This window comes from Monodon monoceros, unplaced genomic scaffold (genome assembly GCF_005190385.1).
Source record: "Monodon monoceros isolate NGI ecotype Baffin Bay Population unplaced genomic scaffold, NGI_Narwhal_1 Super_Scaffold_3, whole genome shotgun sequence".
Taxonomy (NCBI): Eukaryota; Metazoa; Chordata; class Mammalia; order Artiodactyla; family Monodontidae; genus Monodon; species Monodon monoceros.
In genome coordinates, this window is record NW_021703780.1 from 95,957,833 (window position 1) to 95,982,267 (window position 24,435).

The 24,435-nt window shown below is 50.7% G+C and overlaps 1 protein-coding gene across 2 annotated transcripts in view; it reads right to left on the bottom strand.

The window, feature by feature from the left end:
• ATP2B2 (ATPase plasma membrane Ca2+ transporting 2) overlaps positions 1-24,435 on the bottom strand; it is a 194,675-nt gene that overhangs the window by 81,831 nt on the left and 88,409 nt on the right. For both annotated transcript variants that reach the window (XM_029242567.1, XM_029242568.1), the window contains exon 3: positions 1,108-1,305. In XM_029242567.1, the coding sequence (XP_029098400.1) occupies positions 1,108-1,305 (198 nt within the window). The remainder of the gene's footprint in view (positions 1-1,107; positions 1,306-24,435) is intronic.

A 24,435-nucleotide genomic window follows, 5' to 3' on the forward strand; every position in this document is an offset into this window, starting at 1 on the left:
TGGTGAACTTTCTCTATAAAAGGCCTGAAAGTGAATATTTCAGTCTTTGTGGGCCTTGCTGTCTTTGTCACAGTCACTCAACCCTGCCGTCGTGGTGGGAAGTCAGCCACAGACAGCATGGAAAAGAAATGGGGGTGTCCCAATGAAACTGCATTTTTAGACGATGACATATGAATTTTCATATAATAGTCACGTGCCGCAAAAGAGTATTATTTTGATTTTCTTTCAACCGCTTAAAAATGTAAAAACCAATCTTAGCTCACGGGCCATATAGAAACAGGAGGTGAGCCAGAGTCGGCCGTGGGCTGAAGTCTGTGATCCCTGTTGTAGAATATCAGGTGCACAGAGCTCTGACGTCATCATGGATTTTTTCATAGTTGCAGGCCTTGAGGAGCCAGCAATTTCAGGGTTCTGAGGAGAAACCCAGCGTTGGAGCTGAAACAGGGTCGCTCAGAAGCTGGAGCACCCAGAGAGCAGGGCATCTGAGAACAGGGCTGATGCCCTGTCAGATCAGAGAGTGGATGTAGGCCACGGGTGAGCGATTCGGGGCCTCTGGCCCCAGCTGTGAGAGTGGGGAGCTCTTAGAGAGCAGCCTGGACAGAAGTTTGGAGTCACCCACCCTTGGGCTCCATCCAACACAACCAGGGTCTCTCAGGGAGTGGTCTGGGCAGTGGTGTTTTTAACAAGCTCCAGTGCAAAACCTGGGGACTATTTCTTCACTGGGTGACCTCGAGCCAGTTAACTCACTTCTCTGTGCCTTGGTTTCCTCATCTTTAAGATGGGCATAATCATGGACCCTACCTCATGGGGTTGTTAGGACAGCATCTCAGCCCAGAGCTCGGCACCCTGTAAGTGCTCAATAAACACTCGCTCTAACATGACCGTTGTTGGTCCAACCCCTGCATTTCACACATGGGAGAATGGGGGCTGGGCACTCTCAGCCTGGGGTCGGGCTCAGCCACCCACTAGCTGTGGGTGAGGCCCTGCCCCTTGGGCCTTGGTTTCCTCACCTGGAGGGAGCCACAGCCGCGAGCCCCGAGTGCCCTCCTGGGTGGCCAGGCACGCATGCTGCCGGGTGGGCAGCAGGGGTCCCAGGCCCTGTCTTACCTTCGTTGTTTTCACCGGGCGGGTGGTAGAAGGATAGCCCCAGGGAGATGATGGCCGCGATCTCCAGGATGATCAGCGTCACGTCTTGCAGTGCCTCCCAAACGAGCTGCAGGAAGGTTTTTGGCTTCTTTGGAGGTATAAAGTTTTGCCCAAAAATCTGCTTTCTCTTTTCCAGGTCTGGAGCGGTACCTGGCAAACCTGCGGACAGAGTGCAGAGAGGTTGGCCTGGGGGCCCAGGAGACACACACATGTTCCTGGAATCATCCACATGGCGGAGGGAGGAGAAAAGGGGAGAGAGGCAAAAGCGAGGCAGGGGGCTGGCAGGCACCCACCAGGAGCCCGGCGCCCAGTGTTTGCTTTGGCCCAGAAGGTCTCCTGAACAGAGACACTAGCGTGCTGGGGTTGGAGGACTGGAACATTGCTGTTACAGTTGTGAGGCCTCGTGGTCTAACATCTACTATCATAGATAAGCTATCACATCGCAGCTTCTAGAACTCCAATAGTCTGTCGTTCATTCGCTCATTCATCCAGTTATTCATTCAACCCGTGCTTCTCTCGCTGCTGCGGGCCCGGCTGGTGTGAATGCTGGGGAGTGTCCCGAGAAGGGAAAAGTCCCACACTCAGGGATGCAGGAGCTCAGCGGTCCTGGGAGTCCCGCAGTCTACGGCTCAGGGGTACAGGGCATGGCCATGCGGCCTCCTGTCTGGGTTTCTAGGCGCTGATGCCGACCGTGAGACACCCACCTACCGCCGCCAAGAGCCGGGCTGGCGAGACCTCATGGGAGAGCCGGGGGTGGCTCGTTCCCAAAGAAACCCCACACCTGCCTTGCCTATCAGTGCAGGTAAGCACTGGAGATCCGCTGTCCTGCCTGTGCACGGGAGGGAGGAGCCCGAGCTGAGTTATGCCCATTTCATAGAGGAAGAGACCAAGGCCTTCATGAGACCCAGAGGTGGCCTTGACGCCGCTCCTGGGACCTGAGAACCCAGGCCAGCCCTGTTCGAAGCACATGGAAATGTTTCCCCCAGCCTCTTGTGCTGTGGTGGCATCTGGGAGCTCCATATCCAGAGCAGGCAGGCACGATGTAGTATGATTCAGGGACTGCAGGGAGGTCCTTGTCTTCCTTCCTTTGCCCAGTTCTACCCACAGACAATGTCTGAAATTCCTCCCTTTACCTAAAAGCTCCAACTCCTTTAGACTCCCTGGGAGGGGAAGCCATCATTGGTTCTGGACACCACAGTGTGAACGAGCTTCAGGCTTTTTCCTGGGAGTGGGTTTTGATGAGCGGAAGAAGGGAGAATTTGAGAGGGTGGTGGGCCTCTGAGGAAGGGGCTAGGCACAGTCAACAGTGGCCTGTTACAGCAGTTAGCTATGCCTTTGGTCAGCCAGTTCCTTTCTCTGAGCCTCAGTTTCCCCATCATGAAAATAGGAGAGCTCAATAGAATGTATGGACCCCGAGGAGCCCAGGGATTTCAAGGTCTACAGGCCCTGAAGTGATCTTGCTGGGGTCTGTTCACATTTTGGGGCTCCTCATAAGGTTTGGAGTAAATGAAGGTTTCACTAAGAAGTTTGGTGACAGTGGGACCAGCCCACCTCCTGGGCTCCTCCCGATTGATTCAAGGAGAGATGAGTCTTTGAATCTCCTGAGTGTCTGTGATTCAAATGTTCTGGGGTCTACCAGTAGTGTGACCAGTAGAAAATACGGGTGTCCTCCAGGTCAGGGGGTCTAGCCATGGCTTAGAGGTTCTGCCATCCGGCTGTTCACAGGCCTAACATTGAGACCCTGGGTCCTGGGTCAGAGCACAGGGCAGGAGCTGCAAATGAGAATAGCTGTGGGGTCGGGCAGGTTTTGTGAATGAGTGAAGTAGGCGGGTGGGAGGCAACAGGGAGTGATGGGGACTGGGGCAAAGTGAAGAATCTCAGCCCTTCTAAAGGGGATATTTCTCATCTCCTGTGGGGGACTGTGGGCCCAGTGTGGTAGACTCTCTGGTCTTCTAAGACAAGCTGGACACCTGGAATTTGATGTAAAATTTCCCCATTAAAAACATTCCAGGGCCAAACACAACATATCCACAAACTGGATTTAGCCCGTAGGTGGCTAGTTTGAGACCAAGCACCAAGAACTCGGGTGGGGCTTGGAGTCAGATGTCATGGGCTCAAATCCCAACTTGGAGTGACTTTGGGTAAGTGACTTCACCACCGGTGCCTCAGTTTCCCCTTCTGTAAAATGTGGGCAACGGCGGGGCCTACCTCACAGGGGCAGGACGAGGCTTTGGCAGGCTGTCCGTGTAAGGTGCCTAGTGCTATGCCAGGAACCAGGTGAGGATATTGGGTTATTATTGTCCAGTCTTAGGAGGTGGAGTAATTAATCACGACCTCCTGGAGGAAGAAGACTGCAGGAAGACATCCCCCCAATAAGGTGGGGAGGAGGGCGGTCAAGCTGAGGACAGGCACAGGGGAAGGCCATGTGACTGCAGACAAGCCACTTCCCTCTGGACCTCAGTTTCCCCACACGTGACATGAAGGATGGGCTTGGCGGAAGGCCAGGGACTGGTAGCTCTGATACCTTATATCCAAAGACAGTTTTCTCGATAACACATGGATGCAGTACCACTAGTTTATGTGCACACATGTGGACGTGGCACAGAATGGGACCAGCCGCTTGTGAGCAGCCACAGACACTGTGTCCCTCTAGCCATCGTGACACACATGGACATAAATTTCTCCACTGATTTAAGTCCCCTAGTCTGGCTGAGTTTCCACCCCTATCTCCGGTGTAGGAACTCCTAGACCCATGAAACCTGTCAGCCCATGGCTCCAGAATGTCTATGTAGGCAGGAAAGTGGGCACTGGCAGGAGGGTGGCAGTGGGTGGTGAGGATCTGGTTGGAAGGTGGGTGGCCAGGACTTCATCTAGAAGCTGTGAAGACATAAATTACGGGATGACCAGTTAAATCTGAATTTCAGATAAACAGCAAATAATTTTTTAGTATAAGTTATGTCCCCTATAATACTGGGGACATACTAATAAAAATTATTTTTTACCTCAATTCAAATTTCACTGGATATCCTGTATTTCACGTTGTTAAATCTAGCAACCCCACTCCTAAAGCACCCCCCATCCCCTCCCCCACGGTTCTCCCATTGTTGGAGTAGGACAAGTCCTGTGGTCAGCCAGTCTCACTCTCCCATTTGACAGGCAGGAAAACTGAGGCCCAGAAATGGGGAAATGACTTGGCCCAGATACAGTGATTCAGCTGCAGAGCTGGGGCTGGACTCCTGACTCCTGGCCCAGGCCCTTTTCACCAAGGGAGGGGCTTCTCATCTTGCTCAAATGAGAAGTGAGTGAGCTTTAAAAAACTAAGCCTTATTGCACACACAAAAGTATGGACATTTCATACTCTCTCTCTCTGTCAACCTCATTTAAGAGATTTGATTCAGACTGTCCTGAGGTGACCTCTGAGTAGCCTTTATCTCATCTCCTTGGAAAAAGGGAGGCCAGAAAAGCCATTTTTCTCTCCTCCTGCAAAGGGTTCTTGATGGTTGAATGCAGACATCTGAGATGTCATCATGAGAGGAGTTTCCCTATCTTTCCAGGAGGGGGCGCTCTGCAGAGCAGCTGCCTGCAGCCTCAGGGCAGCTTTCAGAAACAGAGGGACCAAATTCCAGTCTCAACCTGCCACTAACTGAGACTTTGGGCAAGTGGCACCCCTTCTCTCGGAACCTCAGTTACCTCACCTGCAAACTGGGGCAGAGGGACAACCCTCTGCTCTACCTGCTGGGGAGAAGGTGAAAGGCCGTGCAATATGGGAAATGCCTGGCACACATTAGGTGCCCAGAATCTGGGCAGAAAATCCCTTTGAATTCATATGCCACCCCCATACGGCATTGCCAGCAGGGGCAGAGTATTCATCTTTTCACTGTTCTGGGACCTTGAGTGACCCTTTAGAGATGCAAGACCCACACCCCCCCTCCCCCCGCCCCTGCCACCCCATTCCCTCCACTATGTTGGGGCTGCAGACAGCGGGGCACTAAATGCACACATATGTGCTCTTAGGTGATCATCGCTTTACATGTGGTATGCATTCACTTCTCCTGGCCATTCTATAAGATGGCAATTCTAAACTCCATTTCATGGATGGAAAAATTGAGGCTCAGAGAGGTAAGGTGACTTGCTCAGGGTCACACAGCTAAAGCTGGGATTTGAACCCAGGTCTCTGAGGCTCCACAGCTGTACTATTTCTACATCGTGCCAGGATGCCTATTTTAGGGCCCAGGACCTAAAAGCTAACAACTCCACCGTTCTCCTTGTTCTTGAGACAGCCTTTGGCTATAAACAGAGACTTGGCAATAGACAAGAGCTAGCTCCCAGGGATGCCAAGCACCTGAAGAAAATGGGAAAATTTAGTCACCAGGCTGGGTGTTGCTAAATATTTCTGTTGTCGCTGTGGTGTAGGTTCCTCCATTAGCATAAATAAAAGCCTTATATTTTGAAAGAAAAAAAACCCCATAAGCCCTTCAAAAGCTACAACATTTATAGAAAAATGCATTTCTGTCTTTGGAAAGTGAGTGGGCTAAATCAACTGTGGTGCATCCAGTCCATAAATACTATGTAACAATTTTAAAAAATGCAATCCATTTATATGTACTAACATAGTACAAACTGAGTGAAAAAAGCAAGTTGCAGAGCAATGTATATAGTTTGATTCCATTTATGTAAAACAGAAAACTCAGGAAAACCATAATTTATATTTTCTGTGGGTACATATATATGTAAATATGTAGCAAAATGTCTGTAAGGATCTGCTCCAAACCCATGACAGTGGAACCTCTGGGGAGGAAAAGGGCACTCTGATTGGTTGCAGTGGTTGGGACTCTAGCTTTGACTGAAATATTTTGATTTTAACCAGGAGAATGTATTCATGTTTTATTTGAATGATTCAAAGTTTAATTTAAAGGGGGAAATCAATATGTACTGTAAGAAAATACATGTTTTTTTCCATGTAACCTTTAGACATGAACTTGGAGACAAATATTTCTGGGTTAAAGTCTTGGCTTCAACACTTAGTACCTGTGTGTACCTCCGCCCAAAGAAATACTTAACTCAGATCCAACCACTCCCCTTCACTACCTGCATATTAGTCGTAGCCATCTCCCTGCTGCTACCCTCAATCCATTCTCCACCTCGTGGTCAGAGGGATGGTTTAAAAGCATAAAGTGCACTGTGTGAATGTCAGGTCCTTGCTGGAGATGCTCCAGGGGCTTCACTGCACAGAGAAAAGCCACTCTCCTTGCCCAGATCTGGAAGGCCCTGTACAGTGTGGTCCCTGCTTTCTTCTGAAGTCTTATCATCCCCTCCCCACCACTATACTCCAGTGCCACCAGCCTCTGTAGTATGGCTTCAACACAGTGCCCTCCTGCCTCAGAGCCTTTGCATGTGCTGTTCCCTCTGCCTGGAATCCTCTTCCCCTCATTTGCATCTAACTCAGCTGAACCTGTCTCTCTCCCTGCCCAGGTTGGACCCCTTTTTGAATGCTCTCATACCTCACTGAAAATCCCTTTCATTTTAATTTTAATAATTAATAATGTAATTGTTTTTTCTTAATGTTGGACTCTCCTGCTGACTATTAAGCACCACGAGGGCAGGGACTGCATCTGCCTTGGTCTGATACACACTAGCTGCTCAATAAACAGGTGCATAGGAAGAAAGGAGGTGAGGAGGGCGCAGTACTTAACTCCAAAGCAATGCCTGCTCTGAGGTATTTTCAGGCTGAGGCCGGGGTTGGGGGGCAGGGGGGATACTCAGGGTCTCCTCCTGTGTCCAAGGCGGCGGTCTCCTCTGTCCTTCTTGCTGACGAGAGGGATGGAGAAGCCTCCAACCAGATCTCCACAAAAGGACTTGTTGGGGAAACACACATGTCCAGCCTCAGCCTCACCCTGCGGCATCCCTCACACTTAGGGAGGTACCTGAAGTTACTGGGGGAAACTGTTGGTGAGATCCAGTATCTGACATAAACATCAGGAAAGGAGAGGCCTTCGTTTCTGAGACAGTAGTTTCTCCTACTCTTCGAAAAGGCAGCTTTATAGAGGACCAGGAGGCATCTCTTAGAAATAGAGTCTCTCTCAGGATGAAAGAATTCTGGGGGGGGATGGGAGAGACGGGAGCAAGGGAGAAGGATGGTGGTGTGACAGTTTTTACCCATGAAGACCCCAGAAAGCAGAGAGTAACTCCCTTGAAAAAATTTTAGGAAATGGGCCCTCCTCCCTGATCTCGTTTGGGCCTCTCGACTCTGCAGAGGGTGTATTAAGAGGTCCACGTTGCAGACGAGGAAACTGTGGTTCACAGAGGTTCAGGGACCAACCTGAGTTCGCACACCTAAACCTCAAAACAGTGATGATACTCATGTTTTCCCTGCGACGGCATTTTGTTATCCCCATCTTACAGATGGGGAAACTGAGGCATGGGGATGTCAAGAAACCTCTCCTCTGGAGGGCAACTCCAAATCTGTCTGAATCTAGAGTCTGTGTCTGAACCACTGTATCATGACCCCCAGAACATGAACCTGGGTCTCTTCACCGTATGTAACCAGTGCAAGCTCTTCCAACCAGGCTGATCCTCATGAGGGAGGCTGGAAAGGCATCAGGAATAGCCCCGTTTTACAGATGAGGAAACTGAGGCACAGAGAGGGGAGAAAGTGACTCTCCCCAAGGCGAATCCTTGAGAGCTCAGGGATCCGCACTCTGGGCCATCCACAGCCGCACTCTCCCTCCTTTGAAGAGGAATGTTTCAGAGCCTTGAACCCTGACATGCCCCTTGCACTTGGGTCACCTGGCAGGTTCTGAGCACATGAAAGGCTGTATGGCTGGAGGCTTAAGGAGGTCTGTGGAATCAGGTAGACCTGAGTTTGAATTCTGGCTTTGTCACTTTCTAGCTATATGGCCTTAACCAAGTTATTTACATCAACAGCTATGGACCTTGGTTTCCTCATCTGTGCGAGGGGGATAATTGGTACCTACTTCCTCGGGTGACGCACGTAATGCACGCAGCATCACACTTGGTGCAGGGAAATACCTTGATGAATGGAAATCATTATTGGTACTATTATTATCTGCTAAGGAGCTGTGACATTTATTTTTGTGGCCAGGGCCACAGCCCCTTGGTCCTCTGTGACTCCAAGCTGCAGCCGTGGTGGGCAGCTCTGCAGCACAATGGCCGTACCCCCATGTGCCCCCCGAATTTGTCTTCTGCTTCAGGGCTCTTCCTGTAGCTGGGTGTTCACTGGGTGTCCCCAAGCAGGGGGCCCAGAAGTGCCGGCAGTTACCCAGACCACACCCAGCGGGAGCTGGGAATCAGATGCCCCAGGCTTGCACCCTTAGAGGGACAGTTCTGAGATGCATCCCACACACTCCCTGCAAAGGTCCAGCGGGGCTGAGCCCCCACTGCCCGCAGCAGTGACCAGCTCACCTCCCATCGGCATTTCTCTCTTCCCTGCTTTCCTCTCCTTGCTCTCTCACTCCTGAGATGATTCCCAAACACACCACCTGCACCCCATCCTCGACTCACACCGCTTTTGGGGAACCCAAACAAAGACAGGCCGGCGGGGAGTGAGCACATGAGACAGCCGGGGGCCTGGCATCCCACCTTGATTTTCCTCCCATCTCTGGCCGTGTGACCTCGCTGGGCCTCTGCTTCCTCTCAACTGAGGGACTGGGACTAGCCCTGTGAGGGCTCTGCTTGCTCAAAAATTCCGAGATCCTCCAGCACACTTGTCTTGTAACCGTATAATCCATTCATAAAACCGTTAACCGAGGGGCCTTCTAAGGCTGCTGGGTCAGCCTGTGTCCCCGCACTCAGTGGAGGTGCTGCCAACCGGGGGAGGGCGTGAGCCTGCCCTGTGCGGAGGCACACGGGGCACAGGGTGTCCCACCGATGATGTCACTTTGGTGGAAAACCTCTTATCTCCTCTTGCTCTAGCTCCAGTGCGCCTGCGCTCCCTCCGCCTGGCCGTTTGCCTGCCTCGCTGCTCTGCTGGCCCGCCGCCTCCTGGGATGGGTCACTGCCTTCCTCAGGAAGCCACCCTGACTGGCCCCGCTCTGATCTAGTGGCCCCTCTACACTGCTCAGCCCCCACGGAAGTTATTAAGTGGTATTTTTTTTGACAGTTCTATATTTTTATTGTAATTTATCCCTTCTCTGAAACCATGCTATTTGTACCCTTAAGGCTGAACATTTTGTACTTTGTATTTATTTTTTGTTTGTCTTTTTAACATCTTTATTGGAGTATGATTGCTTTACCATGGTGTGCCAGCCTCTGCTGTCTAACACTGTGAATCATCTATATGTATACATATATCCCCACATCCCCTCCCTCTTGCGTCTCCCTCCCACTCTCCATATCCCACCCTTCTAGGTGGTCACAAAGCACCAAGCTGATCTCCCGTGCTATGCGGCTGCTTCCTACTAGCTATCCATTTCACACTTGGCAGTATTTATAAGTCCATGCCACTCTCTCACCCCGTCCCAGCCCACCCCTTCCCCTCCCCGTGTCCCCAAGTCCACACTCTATGTCTGCATCTTTATTCCTGTCCTGCCCCTATGTTCTTCAGAACCTTTTTTTTTTAGGTTCCATATATATGTGTTAGCATATGGTATTTGTTTTTCTCTTTCTGACTTAGTTCGCTCTGTATGACCGACTCTGTGTCCATCCACCTCACTACAAATAACTCAATCTCGTTTCTTTTAATGGCTGTATTAAGTGGTATTTTAACTGACTCCTGGGATTACTTAATTTTGAGCTCCTGAAAGGCAAGACCTGTGTCATTTCATTTTGCGTCCTTGGTTATGGCTGGCACACAGGAAGCACTCACTGTGTGCTTGTGGAGGAAAAACAGAGGGAGGGGAGAGAGAGGGGGAGGGAGCAAGAAAGGGGGAGAAGAAGGGAGGGCAGATCACTGGCTGTGAAAACACCTGGGGCAATAGCTCTAATGCTCAATCACAACATAGATACCAACCCTCTGGTTAAATCACTTGTTCTCACCATCATCACAGGCAACACTTAGGGTTTACTCCGTGCCAGGTCCTGTGCTAACTGCGTTCACATGTACAAACTCATTTAATCCTCCAAGTGGCTCCTTGCAGGAGATACTATTATCATCCCATTTTACACACAACTAGGAAGTGAGAGCTAGAACTGAACCCAGGGAAGCCGGCTTGAGTCCTGTTCTGAACCAGTACGTGTGCGGCCTCATTCGTTTGTTCGTTCATTCGTTTATTCATTCAGTAAACTGTGACTGTGCACCTCCCTGCACCAGCATCCCACCAAGTGCCAGTCACACACTAGTGAGCAGAAATGTCACTTCCCGCCCTCCCTGGCCTTTCTACACCCACCTGGGGGCCTAACCGTGTAGTGCTGTTGCCATATGTGGCCTCATAATCTTCCGGGGGCAGGTGCGATATGCACTTAATTTGGGTCCTCTGGGCTTAGAACTGTGTGGTCACAGCCTCCAACAACTAACCATGGCTCCGGCTGTACCACTTTCCACAGCTGTGTGACCTGCGACAAGTCACTCACCTTCTCTGGGCCTCTTTGGCTATAAAAAGGGGAGATCCTGCAGACCCCAGAGGGCTGATGAGAGGGTTATGTGAGGCCATGCCTGGCATAGAAAGCTTAGTATAGTGTGTGCATTGAGAATTATTCCCTAAATGTACAGGTTAAAGGGCTTCAACTACAGAAGCCAACAGCCTTTGGACACTCCATGGAGGAGGAAACTGAGGCTTGGGGAGGTGAAGTGACTTGTTCGAGCACACGAAGCCATTAGCAGCGTACCCAGGACTAGGATCCAGGTCTCGAGATGCCAAGACCCCATCCCCCCGCTGTTCTACAATGTAGGCTGCGCTCTGTGACACAGGCTCTTTCGGGACCAGCTGGGCATTTGCGCCAGGAATCTATCACTGATGTTGATGCTTCGCTGCACGCTGCTGGGGGTTCTTTTGTAGTTTAAATGTTTTGTGTGTCTCTCCAGTAACCTGACAAAGACCACCTCTGTCGCTGCCCATGCAACAGAGAAGGGTCAGCACCGCTTTCATTTCAGGGGCAGGGCACTTCCCGTCCCCTCACTTAGGGGCCTGGCATGGTGGTGGGTGCGGCATTGGGCTTGATAAAGATGCTTCACTGACCCAGGCTCACGCTAATACCAAGAGCACGGTGACCGCCGGGAGAACACACTCAGGGACTCCAACTGGAGCAGACATGGTCATCACCACATTCATCTCCTGATTAGTGGCAAAACCCAGTGATATCTCTCTCTAGAAACCTGCCACATTCTCTCTGAAGTGTTTTATTTAGAGGTGCGTTGCTTTGGGAGAGTGAGCTTCCTTCAGCAAGCTGTTTCTGTAGTTTTGCTAACTCTGAGCGCTAGAGAAGTTTTGTGTGCCTGCTTTTAGGAACCTGGTTCTTGTGAGGCTTGAGGGTCCACAGGTCCCCCGGCCAGCCCCGCGGTGCTGGTCCTGCTGGGAGGTGAGTCCACCCTCCTCTGGGGGGTGGAGAGACGGTTACTCTGCTGACCAGCCATGCCCCTGCTCCTGCCAGGTTGGGGGCAGGGATGCTGGCAGGTCGACTATGATGCTTTCTTGATAACTGGAAGGTGACAGAACACTCTCTCTTTTTTCTAGCTGTTAAGCTGGCTGTGAAGGAGGAAGGGTCGCCGGGGCCAGTCACCGGTGAAGCCATAGATGGCTCTGAGGCCAGCTCTTGCCCTAGTTTGCCAGGCTGTAAGCTCCATGGTGGAGACTGTCCTGTTACTTCGAATAGAGCCCAGCACATAGTAAGTGCTCATGAAACACGTGTGGCATGAATGGCTAGCAGGCCACGGAGCCCACAGTAGGAGAAAAGCACACTCCTAAAGTCTTCACCGAACAATAAAACTGAAGTCAGTTGAGAAGAGTTAGGCTTCTCAGGAAAGTGATCAAACTGTACACTCAGAATATTATTCTTCATAAGAATGGATGCTTTTTCACTAATTGGAATGAATGAATAATAATAGCTGGGTGATTTTGCTTAAAAAAGGGTTCCTTAAAAAAAAAAACTCTTAAAGAGTTTAAGTATTTATAAAGATAGAACTACCACACGACCCAGCAATCCCGCTACTGGGCATATACCCTGAGAAATCCATAATTCAAAGAGTCATGTACCACAATGTTCATTGCAGCTCTATTTACAATAGCCAGGACATGGAAGCAACCTACGTGTCCATCGACAGGTGAATGGATAAAGAAGATGTGGCACATATATACAATAGAATATTACTCAGCTAGAAAAAGAAACGAAATTAAGTTATTTGTAGTGAGGTGGATGGACCTAAAGACCGTCATACAGAGCGAAGTAAGTCAGAAAGAGAAAAACAAATACCGTATGCTAACACATATATATGGAATCTAAAAAAAAAAAAATGGTCATGAAGAACCTAGGGACAAGACGGGAATAAAGACGCAGACCTACTAGAGAATGGACTTGAGAACACGGGGAGGGGGAAGGGTAAGCTGGGACAAAGTGAGAGAGTGGCGTGGACATATATACACTACCAAACGTAAAATAGATAGCTAGTGGGAAGCAGCCGCATAGCACAGGGAGATCAGCTCGGTGCTTTGTGACCACCTAGAGGGGTGGGATAGGGAGGGTGGGAGGGAGGGAGATGCAAGAGGGAGGAGATATGGGGATATTTGTATATGTATAGCTGATTCCCTTTGCTATACAGCAAAAACTAACACACCATTGTAAAGCAATTATACTCCAATAAAGATGTTAAAAAAAAAAAAGAGTTTAAGTGTTTAAACTCTGTAAGCCTTTAAAGTGTTTAAACTCTGTAAAGCCTTTGTTACAGACGGAAAATACATGGTTCTGACCTGGACCTCAGGTGGTTTACACCCAACCTTAACTTCGAGGCCTCCCTGTTCCCACCTCTGCTCCTTCATCAGCCCCTTTCTTCTTCTATTCTGGCTTTCAGAGAGTGGTCCAATCTGAAGGCTCCCCTTGCCACCCCTAGGACAGGGGCCACAAATAAGTTTCATCTTGCAAGTCAACTGTGATTGATTAGCAGGGGTTACCTGGAGCTGAATTTGAGGAGTCTGAGAATGGGGATTGATTAGTGATGTCTGCCATAGATGTGGGTTCAGGATGTGGGGGCCTGTGTTTCAGGTATTCACGGTATCTCTCATCCTGTCCTCTTTCTCTTTCAATCCCTGGGCCAAGATGCTGAGGGGCCCACAAGGTAGCCCCACCTGGTTGTTTTATTTACATCTCCAATTCGGGAGGTCTAAGACCAAGCTCTTCGTTTCCTTCAAATCCATCCCTCCTTCAGACCATACGGACCAGCCTCCCTGGGATTTCTCGGGTTTGACCTTTCTTGTTCACTCTTGAGGTCATCATCTGAGTTCGGGACCCTAGCGTCTCTCATTTGGCCCTGTCGGCAATGGCTCCTTGGTGGATCTCCCTCCCAGAACCACCACCCTCTGACCCACAGTGAATGCTGCTCTGATTCCCCTTAAGTGTCCATTAGACATTTATTTCCCCACTCTGGAAGTCGCAATGGCTCTAAACGTTCAACAAGCAGTGTCTAACATCCCCTGTTGAACAGTTAAGACTAATCTCTCTCTCTCATTCATTCATTCACTTTTTTTTTAACATCTTTATTGGAGTATAATTGCTTTACAATGGTGTGTTAGTTTCTGCTGTATAACAAAGTGAATCAGCTATACGTATACGTATATCTCCACATCCCCTCCCTCTTGCTTCTCCCTCCCACCCTCCTTATCCCATCCCTTTAGGTGGTCACACAGCACTGAGCTGATCTCCCTGTGCTATGTGGCTGCTTCCCACTAGCTATCTATTTTGCATTTGGTAGTGTATATATGTCCATGCCACTCTCTCACTTAGTCCCAGCTTACCCTTCCCCCTCCCCGTGTCCTCAAGTCCATTCTCTACATCTGTGTCTTTATTCCTGTCCTGCCCCTAGGTTCTTCAGAACCACTTTTTTTTTTTTTTTTTTAGATTCCATAAATATGTGTTAGCATACGGCATTTGTTTTTCTCTTTTTGACTTAACTTCACTCTGTATGACAGACTCTAGGTCCATCTACCTCACGACAAATAACTCAATTTCATTTCTTTTTATGGCTGAGTAATATTCCATGACTCGGTATATATGTGCCACATCTTCTTTATCCATTCGTCTGTCGATGGACACATAGGTTGCTTCCATGTCCTGGCTATTGTAAATAGAGCTGCAATGAACATTGTGGTACATGACTCTTTCTGAATTATGGTTTTCTCAGGGTATATACCCAGCAGTGGGATTATTCATTCTCTTATTCCCCTTTCTTCTTTGTTCACATATTTATTAAATAAACATTCCATGATTGCTGCATCCAAAATGTCAGATATGTATTGTCTCCTAAGGACACAAAAATAAATACTTCCCCTGCAGCTTCAAATCCTGCGGGAGCTGATGCAGTCCTGTTTTCCTGTGGTAGATAAGTCCAGTCCAAGGTATGTGAAATTCACAACCCCGCCCAGGTTATTAGTTCCCTTAATGCCCATGTTAGTCCTGCTTTGAGGAGCTCGCAGTCTGGGGTGGAGACAGACACCTTAAAAATTCATTCTAATTCCAGGTGATAAAGTGCCACCTGAAATGCCTCTCCTTCTACCTTTGGTTCCTTTTCCAGGCCTGGGCCTGTCTCCTTTCCTCTGGGGTCTGCCTCAACGCCACCCTCTCCCAGCATCTTTCTCTTCTCTCATAGTCCCCACCACACCCTGGGAAATATTCCGATGGCCTGCGTGGGTCTATTTGCCACCACTCCCTTTCCACCAGCTCCAGATCTTTACCTCATTTCTGTATAAGGCAAACTATCCAGCACACAGTAGGGCCGCAACACGAGCTGAACTGATTCAACTTCAGTTTTTGAGTAAATCTCTCGTGTGTTCTATTTCTCCTCACTGACCCCCAATCTCGTCTCTCAGACAGGCCATCCACCCATTTGCTTTGGTACTGGGCTTGGGGCTGGACTGCCTGCCTCTGCCACTTACAGGATGGGTATGTTAACCCCCAGGTGCTTCAGTTTTCCCATCTATAAAATGGGGATTTTGATAGTAACTGCCTCCTAGGCTTGCTGTGAAGATACAACGAGTTAATGTTTGTTAATGTGCTTAGAACAGCATTCGGCACAAGGTTAAAGTGTGGGCCACTATTATGGTCATAAAGGGCTTTCCCTACATAGGTCCTTCTCTATTTTTCCTGTGGGCCTGAACTCATTTCATGTTTGTTTGGAGTTGTCACCCTCTCCTGTTAGCACTTACTTTGCATTTTGTCCCCCTCATCGTGAGTCCCTGGGGTTCTCCTGCCTGGCTGCGAGGGTCTGGATCTTGAGGGGTTACGGAGAGGGGAGGGTGGGCGGACCTGCCACTGCTGTCTGGGAAGAATCATCGCCCCCACCACTCACTGGGTCACACCTGGTTGCCTAGCAACCTGCAACACACATCTCTGCCTCGGCTTGTAATTATACAGGGAAACAAAATGTTTCCGATGAACCCTGAAATCATACTCCATTGAGTTCTGTTCAGCCCGTGGCCCAGCAACAAAACCAAAAGGAACAGAACAAAGCAGCAAGACCTTTGGGGACAGGGCACTGTGATAGGAGACCAGAGCTGGGTTTCTGGCCATGCTGACCCCTGGCTGGCTGGGCGATGCGGAGACCCTCACTCAGGTCTGGGTTTAAAAAGTGGCCCTGTCACCACCCTCCTCACTGGCTAAGCCATATCCATTCAGTGCCTTGGTCTCTCCTCACCTTCTGGAGTGTGGATTTGGTACCTGCTTTGTAGGGCCTGGCAAGAATGAACGAGATAACATTATCATGTCCCTCTCCTGTTCTCAGCTCTCCGGCAGCTGCCCCACTTGAGAGGAAACCCCACAGCCTTCCTGCAGCTCCTGTGGTTGTCCAGCCCTCGCTGGCTTGCCCTCAGGCCCTCACTCCAAGCCTCTGTCCACACTTCCCCTCATTCCACAGGGCAGCCTTCCTTTCGTTCTCCAGGTCCTCTCTGCCTCCCGATCCCAGGATCTCAGACTATCCCTCTGTTATTACTCCCCAGGCCCTTGCTTATTTCCTCCAGAGCCCTTATTACAATGCATGATCTCAATTATTTTTCCATTTACTTGGCTTTTTTTCTTGCCACCCACACTCCAACACAAGCCCCACAAGGCCAGCAACATTTTTGGGTTCTTTCGCTGCTGTATCTATCCCCAGGGCCTAGAACTATGTCTAGCACATAGTAAGTGTTCAAGAAACATCTACTGAATGAATGAATGAACAAATGAAAGAGATTTCTGATGCCTGGAGCCTAATAGGTGCTTGGGAACTTCTAGCCTTTTGTTCCGTTCTAGGTTTTTCTGCTGACACCTTCAAACTCCGTACTACTTGGTCCAGCATCGACTGGAGGCAATTCTTTCTTAGATATTTACAGCAGAAGGTAAAAATATACATTAATTGAAAAACACACTAGCATGAAATCATCATCCCTGGCACTTTTCAGGGACAAAACTTCAGGACAGAGTTGGTAGGATGTGTCCCAAGAGGCTCTGAAATTGAAATACCCGCAGATAGGAAAAAAACATCTAAGATCTGAGGGCGTCTAGAACACACTGAAGAGTGGGGGCTTGGGCCAGGTGGGCCTGGGTTCGGATGTCGCCTCTGCAACCTGTTGGCAAATGACCTTGGCACACGGTCATCTCTAAAATGGTAACAATATTGAAAAGAGATGCCATACGTAAAAGGCACGTTCCCCAATCCCCACCATCCTCCAGTGCTCAGAATGAAACCTCGGGGCTGGGACTCACTGCAGCCCCCAGGCTGGTCTCCGTCAGCCTCCCACATCGTGGCTGCACTTTCTTTGTTACTGTGCCGAGGCCAGAAACATGGCTGGCTCCCCGAGATGGTAATTGTTAGGACAATTTAGGAAACCTTCGGGGGAGACAGAAAAGCTGGCAGCTCCAGATCAAACAGCCCGCTGTCCCGGAAGCCCATTGTCAGAACATCACAGGGACAGTTTCGCAGCCTGGCCTCACATTAACTGCAGCAGTCAGAAAACGGATTATCCCAAACCCCAGCGCTCACTCACTCAACACTTTCCCCTTGTCTGGATAATTAGATCTCCCAGGACTTCAAGAGGATGCTGGCAGCTTCATGACAGCTCATGCGTCCTTGAGGCTGGCAAGGGGGCAGCAGGATATTCATCTCTGTTAGATCACACCCTCTCCCAGCTGGCACCCTCCCCCCGGGACCTGACCTCTAGGTGGGGATGAAAAGAACATACCTTTTCAGGTAAGGAGACAGTGGGAATGCAGGGAAGCTGGCCTGGTGCATGTACAGGGAGGTGGTGGAGACACTGCTGGCAGCTTTGGCCAGGGGCAGGTTTTCTGATATCTCTGTGATGCTCAAGCTGAGCTGGGCTGAGGGTTCTGGTCGGGGGCAGGTGGACTAGGGAGCCCTTAGCATGCTTACACATGTCATCATCACTCATATTTTCATTTATGCAGAAATCCTGCTAGGTGCTGAGGTTTCAGAGGCAAATGAGACTGCCCTTGTCCTCAGGAAGCTTAAGATCGAGAAGGCTAGGATGGTGCCTGCCCACTCACCAGATAGCCTATAGCTGCCTCTATCAAATGGAAGGAAAACACTTTGGCCCTTTAGGAGTTGAGCCAAAATGTGGTAATTTACAAAGCTACCCTCTGCACTCTACAGTTTGCCTCTGCAGGGAGATATATATATATATATATATATTTTTTTTTTTCCCCTGCAGTGGGGCTTGCCCAGGATTTCCCCACATGCCTCCTTCTCTGGGATGGGAACAGTTTGGTGACCACTTTTTCTCAATGAATACTCAGTGGTTTCTTGGGACTTGGCTCTCTCCCAGCTCCCAGCTCCAGCTTCTAATAGACTAGGGAGCTTTTTTTTCCTGACACTGTGATTCCTCCAAACACATCCCAGCAAGGAAAGAGGTGGGGCAAGGGGCACAGGACTGGGAAAGTGAGGAGACCCAAGGACAAGTCCCAACTGTCACCCACTCACTGTGTGACCCCACACAAGTCCTCTCTGAGTCTCAGTTTCTTTATTATAAGATGGGAGGCTGAAAATGCTTGTCTCCCAGGGCAGCCACCATGGAAATTAGCACACACTACACACGAGGACACCCTCTCAACCCAGAGGGCTGCATGTTAAACGTTTGCCAGCGCAGCGCTGCCTGGAACCTTTAGCAATACAAGGACCCAAGATGGCTGGAGCAGATTCCACCCCCACCACCCACATTCCCCAAGGACGCATTTGTTCTGTCAGTCCTGCCACCCATCCCTGCACGCCCCTATTTCCCTCGGTTTTGTAGCCTCTGCTCTGACACAGGGGGACCTGTTCTGCCCTCAGATCTGCAGTATGCTGCCCAGATGGCTTCTGTTGCTTACAACCAGCATGCCTTAGCTGACCCACCTTAGAACATCCCCAGCAGTGCAGAAACAGAAGCTGAGAGAAAAACCATCACCCCTAATCTCACCCGTAACCACAACACCGGCACTTTCTGGATGTTTCTTTTCAGCCCTTTTTCCTTGCATCTGTTTCTATGGAGTTGTTGCCATGTACCATGCTACACCCTGCTTTTTTCACATAGCACTATATCACGAGCCTCATCCACATTGCTTCTTGTTCTCTGTAACAACAATTTCCCACATTGTTCCATCAGGCACATGGAGAAGCTGAAGGAGGCTTAATTGCTTTCCTAATGTTAGGCATTCAGGAATTACTTTAAAAAAATATCACACAGGGCTTCCCTGGTGGCGCAAGTGGTTGAGAGTCCACCTGCCGATGCGGGGGACACGGGTTCGTGCCCCGGTCCGGGAGGATCCCACGTGCCGCGGAGCGGCTGGGCCCATGAGCCATGGCCGCTGAGCCTGCGCGTCCGGAGCCTGTGCTCCGCAACGGGAGAGGACACAACAGTGAGAGGCCCGCGTACGGAAAAAAAAAAAAAAAAAAAAAAATCGCACAGGGATGTGGTTAAAAAAAGCTGGGACTGCGGGTCAGGAGACCTGAGTTCTCATTTGGTTTTGTGCCAGGCGGCTGTTGAGCTTGGGCAAGATCTTTCCGTCTCTGGGCCTCAGCGTCTTGAACCTATAACATGTAAATAATGATGGCGACAGTGATAACAGTAGTAACCATAACGGCAGTCTCCGTCCCCTGCAGGCTGCCTGCACTGAGCTGTGTGCTTTTACTCACAGCGGCTCGTTTGTTCCTTACAACGGATCACGGGCAAGTGCTGTCTCACAGATGAGTAGACAGGTTCTGAGAGGTGAGGCCATCGGCTTCGCACAACACAGCTGGTTAGTAAGCGGCACAGCTGGGATCAGACCCAGGACGCCTGCTGCTGAACACTTAGGCTGTATCGCTGCTTCCTAATGCCCACTGTGTGACGGGCTCTCGGAGACATACGTGTTCACATGCAAGGGAGCTCATCTGCCCCCACCACAGTCCTCATCTGTCCCCCTGTACATCCCCACGTGACAGGAGAGAAACCGTGGCTCCAAGTATAGAAGTGATTGTCTCAAGCGGGAATGTTCTGGGTGGACTACGGCCCTGCCCCAGTCCATATGCTGAAGTCCTAAAGCCCCAGAACCTCAGGATGTGACCAAATGTCACTGCAGAGGTGAGCAGTTGCTAAGTTAAGATGAGGTCTTGAGGGTGAGCCCTGCTCCAGTATGACTGGTGTCCTTACGTAGAGGAAATTTGCAGTCAGAGACAGACACACACACAGGGAAGACGATGTGAAGACACAGGGAGAGGACGATCACCTACAAGGTAAGAAGAGAAGCCTGGGACAGACCCTTCCCTCACAGCCCTCAGAAGGAACCAACCCTGCTGACACCTCTATCTCAGACTTCCAGCCTTCAGAATGGTGAGACAATACGCTTCTGTCGTTTAAGCCACTCAGTTTGTGGTCCTTCGTTATGGTGGCCCCTGGAAATGTATATAGCAGCAGGGCAGGGATGAATGAGAGCTGAGGTTCTGCGGGGAGGTGAGGCGGCTGCGATGGGGGCAGGGAAGAGGGACATCTGCCCCCTTCACCATGTGCAGGGGCGACTCGGGGGCCCCGGGCCTGGGTCAGGACCTCATCCACGGTACACCTGGGCAGGTCCCTTCCCTCCTGGCCCTCAGTGCACCCTGGGATTGCTGGCTGAGATGGTCCCTGAGAGCCACTCCAGACTTGTGGTCCCATGGGTTTGCTAGTCCCTCAGGCTACCGTCCCATCTGCCTTGACCTGACTGAGTTGGTGTGTGTCGGGGCAGCCCTAGGGAACGTTCTATTCGGCTACAGTAAGTCCCCTACATACGGAGAAGCTCTATTCCGAGAGTGCATTCGTAAGTCCAACAAAGTTAGCCTAGGCACCCAACTAACACAGCTGGCTGTATAGTGCTGTACTGTAATAGGTTTATAACACTCTTCACACAAATAATACATAAAAAACGAACACAAAAAATAAAGAAAAAGGTTTTAATCTTACAGCGCAGTCCCTTGGAAAATTACAGCAGTACAGCACAACAGCTGGCACACAGGGGCACGTTCAAATCTTTGAAGGTTCGCAACCTGAAGGTTCGTATGTAGGGGACTTACTGTATTTTGTCCAGCAGAGGTTTCCCAAGATCTCATGCAGCAGCCTGTTCCTGGGGCTATTACTCCTTCATTTATCCTCCTTGGATCCCTCCTGGCAACCCTTACTAACTGATTGCCTATCCAGCGTCAGATACCCTGACCACGCCCTACCTGCAGGTGACACTCTCCTTCTACCTCTCTGACTTCTCCTGCATTGCTGGCTGCCTGCTCCCTTAGTGGCTGGTGTTCCCTAAGGACCTGTGCTTGACGAGCACCCCAGGTGAATTCATTCCTGCACGTTTGTTGACTGTACTCTCTGCCGGGCACTGTTCCAGGCACTAGTATACAGCAGTGAACGGCACAGGCCCAGATCTCTGCCCTCCCCCCATGCAGGTTTGGGACCTGTTAGCAGAGACAGGACTTCTCTGTAGGTGTCTTTGTCATCTAGACGCCCTGCCTCCGGGCCTGCCTTCCTATCCCCCAGGCCCTGAGGATGCACAGTGCCCAGCAGAGACCTTTCATTCCACCCCAGCCTTGCTCCTCTCCTTGTTGGCCCGTCTCCACCACAAGCGGCCAGCTGCTGTCTTGAAAACCGAGTCTGCATGACACTCTCGCCCTTGACCGTCAATCACAGGCTATGTCCTGCTGTATGGTGCGCTCTCCTCTTCATCATTATCCCCGGCTGGGTCCAGTCCTCTCTTTTGGATGTCTGTCCTTCCCTCCTCACTGGCTTTATTTCCTGGGGTATCTCCCCATCCAACCCATACTCACGGTTGCCAGACCAATTGTCCCAGCCGCACTGTTCCTCTGCTCGAGAACCTTCAAGGCCTCCCTCCTGCCTCTTAATTTAAGCCCAAACTTTGTGCCTTAACATCTGGAGTCCTAGTATGGACTCTGGAATTGCCAGCCTGGGTTTGGATTCCTCCACTCATTAGCTGTGTGACCACGGGCAAGTGATTTAATTTCTCTGTGCCTCAGGTTCTTTATTTGTAAAAATGGGGATACTACTAGTGCCCACTCCATAGGGTTGTCAGGAGGATCGAATGAGGTGATGATGTGCGTAAAACTCTTAGAACAGTGTCTGGAGCATCTACAACGCTCAGTTACTCTTAATTATTATCACTACCGCTGTGGTTCCGTCCTTCAAGCCATAACCAAACAGGATGATCGGCTCTTCCTTTTACATAACATTCTTTGCCTCTGTGCCTTTGTCTACACTTTTCCCTCTACGTGGAGTGTCCTTCTCCACTGCAAACCCTGCCTATCCCTCAGCATCTTGCTCAAATATGGCCTCCTCCATGCAGCCCTCCCAGATCCTCCCATGGGAAGGGCTCACTTCTGCTTCTCAACTCTCTGGCATCTTCTCCAAAGTTATCCTATAGAAAGAGCCTGAGTCTTCTCTGCTCAGAAACGGTCCCTGGGATCATTTGCTGGGGCCATAGAAATTTCTAGGGGGCCTCCCTTTGGGGTGGAGGCTGACACTGGCAGGTGGGTACGAGGGAACCATCTGCAGAGGCCCTAATTTCCACTGACTATAAATAACTGTGCGTCTGAAACCACAGCAGGGCCGGGATTGTGCCAGGAGGAGTAAGATAATCGCTGTGGGGAGACGGGAGGGCCTGTATAAGTAACTCACCTGCCCTGTCGGGGCCTCTCGTGTGACAGGCAGGCCTGGAGGGACAAGCGGCCTCAGCTCTCTTGCGCTTTGTGGGACCTGGGCTGGGTGGACAACTGAGGTCGCCCTAACGCCAGAGACAGTGTAGCCTGTGGTTACCAAGCAGCATCTCTCCCCCCTCAGCCCACTTGACAGATGAGTAAACTGAGACTCAGGGAGGTGAAGTAACCAGAGACTGGTGTCCAGGGCAGACCTATTGCATGGGAACCCCACACGGGTCTTTGGAAGCCAGTGTGGGCAGGACTCCGAAGCCGCCTGGTAGGGAAGCTGAGCGGGGGCTTGGGGCAAGGGGCCGAGGGCACTGCCCCGGCCAGGGCTGGGACGGGGCCTCAGCTACACCCCAAGGATATGAAGTTATAGTCTTTCAAGGGAAGAGGGATCTGGGGGCTGGCTCTGAGTTAGTCACCCTTTGGCCAGTCTGATGTCTGTGCTGCTCTTGGGGGGGCGGTGGTTCCTGAGGACCTGGAGGGGCCCCAGGGACTCCTAGACCTACCCTCTTCATTGGCGGTGGGGCTTGGAGATGTCTCAGTCCATAGGGACCAGAGTCAGGTTGGTCCCCCCTCGAGGCTTCCCAGCCCCGTGGGTCCTCTAACACAGGTGGGTGGGCCATGCACGAGGCCAGAACATGGTTAGGGTGGAGTGGCTGCAAGATGAACCTCCCGAGGCCCCACTGTGGGCCAGGCTCTCTGAGTGTGTTTTCTCATTTAATCCAGAGACCAGTATGGACCCTGGGGGCTGGATTTTACCCACTCCATTTTACAGATGTAAAAACTGAGGCACTGAGAATTTATAGAACCTGAGCTCCAACCCAGGCTTTTAGACACTACAGTTCAGTATCTTTCTCTAGTACCAGAGGTTTACACATTTTTTTCTTTTCTTTTAAAAAAATTCTTTGTTTAAAAAAAAATCTCACCAGATGCTTTACCATGCAAAACAAATTAAAAAAAAAAAAAAAAGGAGTTGCTCTGTTACATGGTGGGGCAGAAAGGCCAGAGCCCCCCCACTCAGCATCTCCCTGACCCCTGGGGCAGCTCCATGGACCCCCAGGGAACCTCGTATCAGAACAACCTCACCCAGACCTCAGTCTCTCTGCCTTCAGCGACTTCTTTGGTTCTTCGGCCCCTGAAGAGGAGCTGTACTCACGCCTCGCCCTCATGGAGCTCACGGCCCATTTCACACTCACGTGGACAGCACAGCATAGACAAACATAAACACAATCACCAGGCTGACAGTCTGCACACACTGCATGAACATACCAGCTAAAACCCAGCCTACAAAAATCAATCCACAGTCCGTGGGCTGGAGTCCTCTGTCCTTTGAGATACATCCTAGGCTCCAGGCACAATGAATCCCTCACTTCTCCCCATGCATGTGCCGGCTCTAACCCCAGGGCCTTTGCTCAGGTGCCCCTCTCATTAAGAACGTGCTGTCTTCCCCATCTCTGTGTGCTCAACTGCTCCCCGCCCTTTGAGACCTGGCTCAGAGGAAGCCTCTCCTGACTCTGTCTCCGGTCAGGCAGAGGCCGCCCCCTCCTTCGCCTGGAAGCTCACTCCCCCTTGCTGTAGGGTTACTCGCGTCAACAGGAAGCAGTAGATTAAGGGCACGTTTGGCAGCCGGCCTGTCTGGGTACCAGTCCTGGCTGGGCCCCTTGTTAGCGGTGGTGCCCTGGACCCCGATTTCCTCATCGGAAAGCTGGGATACAAACAGTTTCTGCTTCACAGGGTGTGGATTAAATGAGGTGATGCCGTGAAGCCTCAGCAGAAGAGCTGGCCTTCCGTGAGCCCTCAACACGTGTTAACGAGTCTGGGGTCACAGCTGAACCGTGTATCACAGCTGTACCTGGTATGTATCGCAGCTGGAACTGGGGTCACAGCTGAACCGTGTATCACAGCTGTACCTGGTATGTATCGCAGCTGGAACTGGGGTCACAGCTGAACCGTGTATCACAGCTGTACCTGGTATGTATCGCAGCTGGAACTGG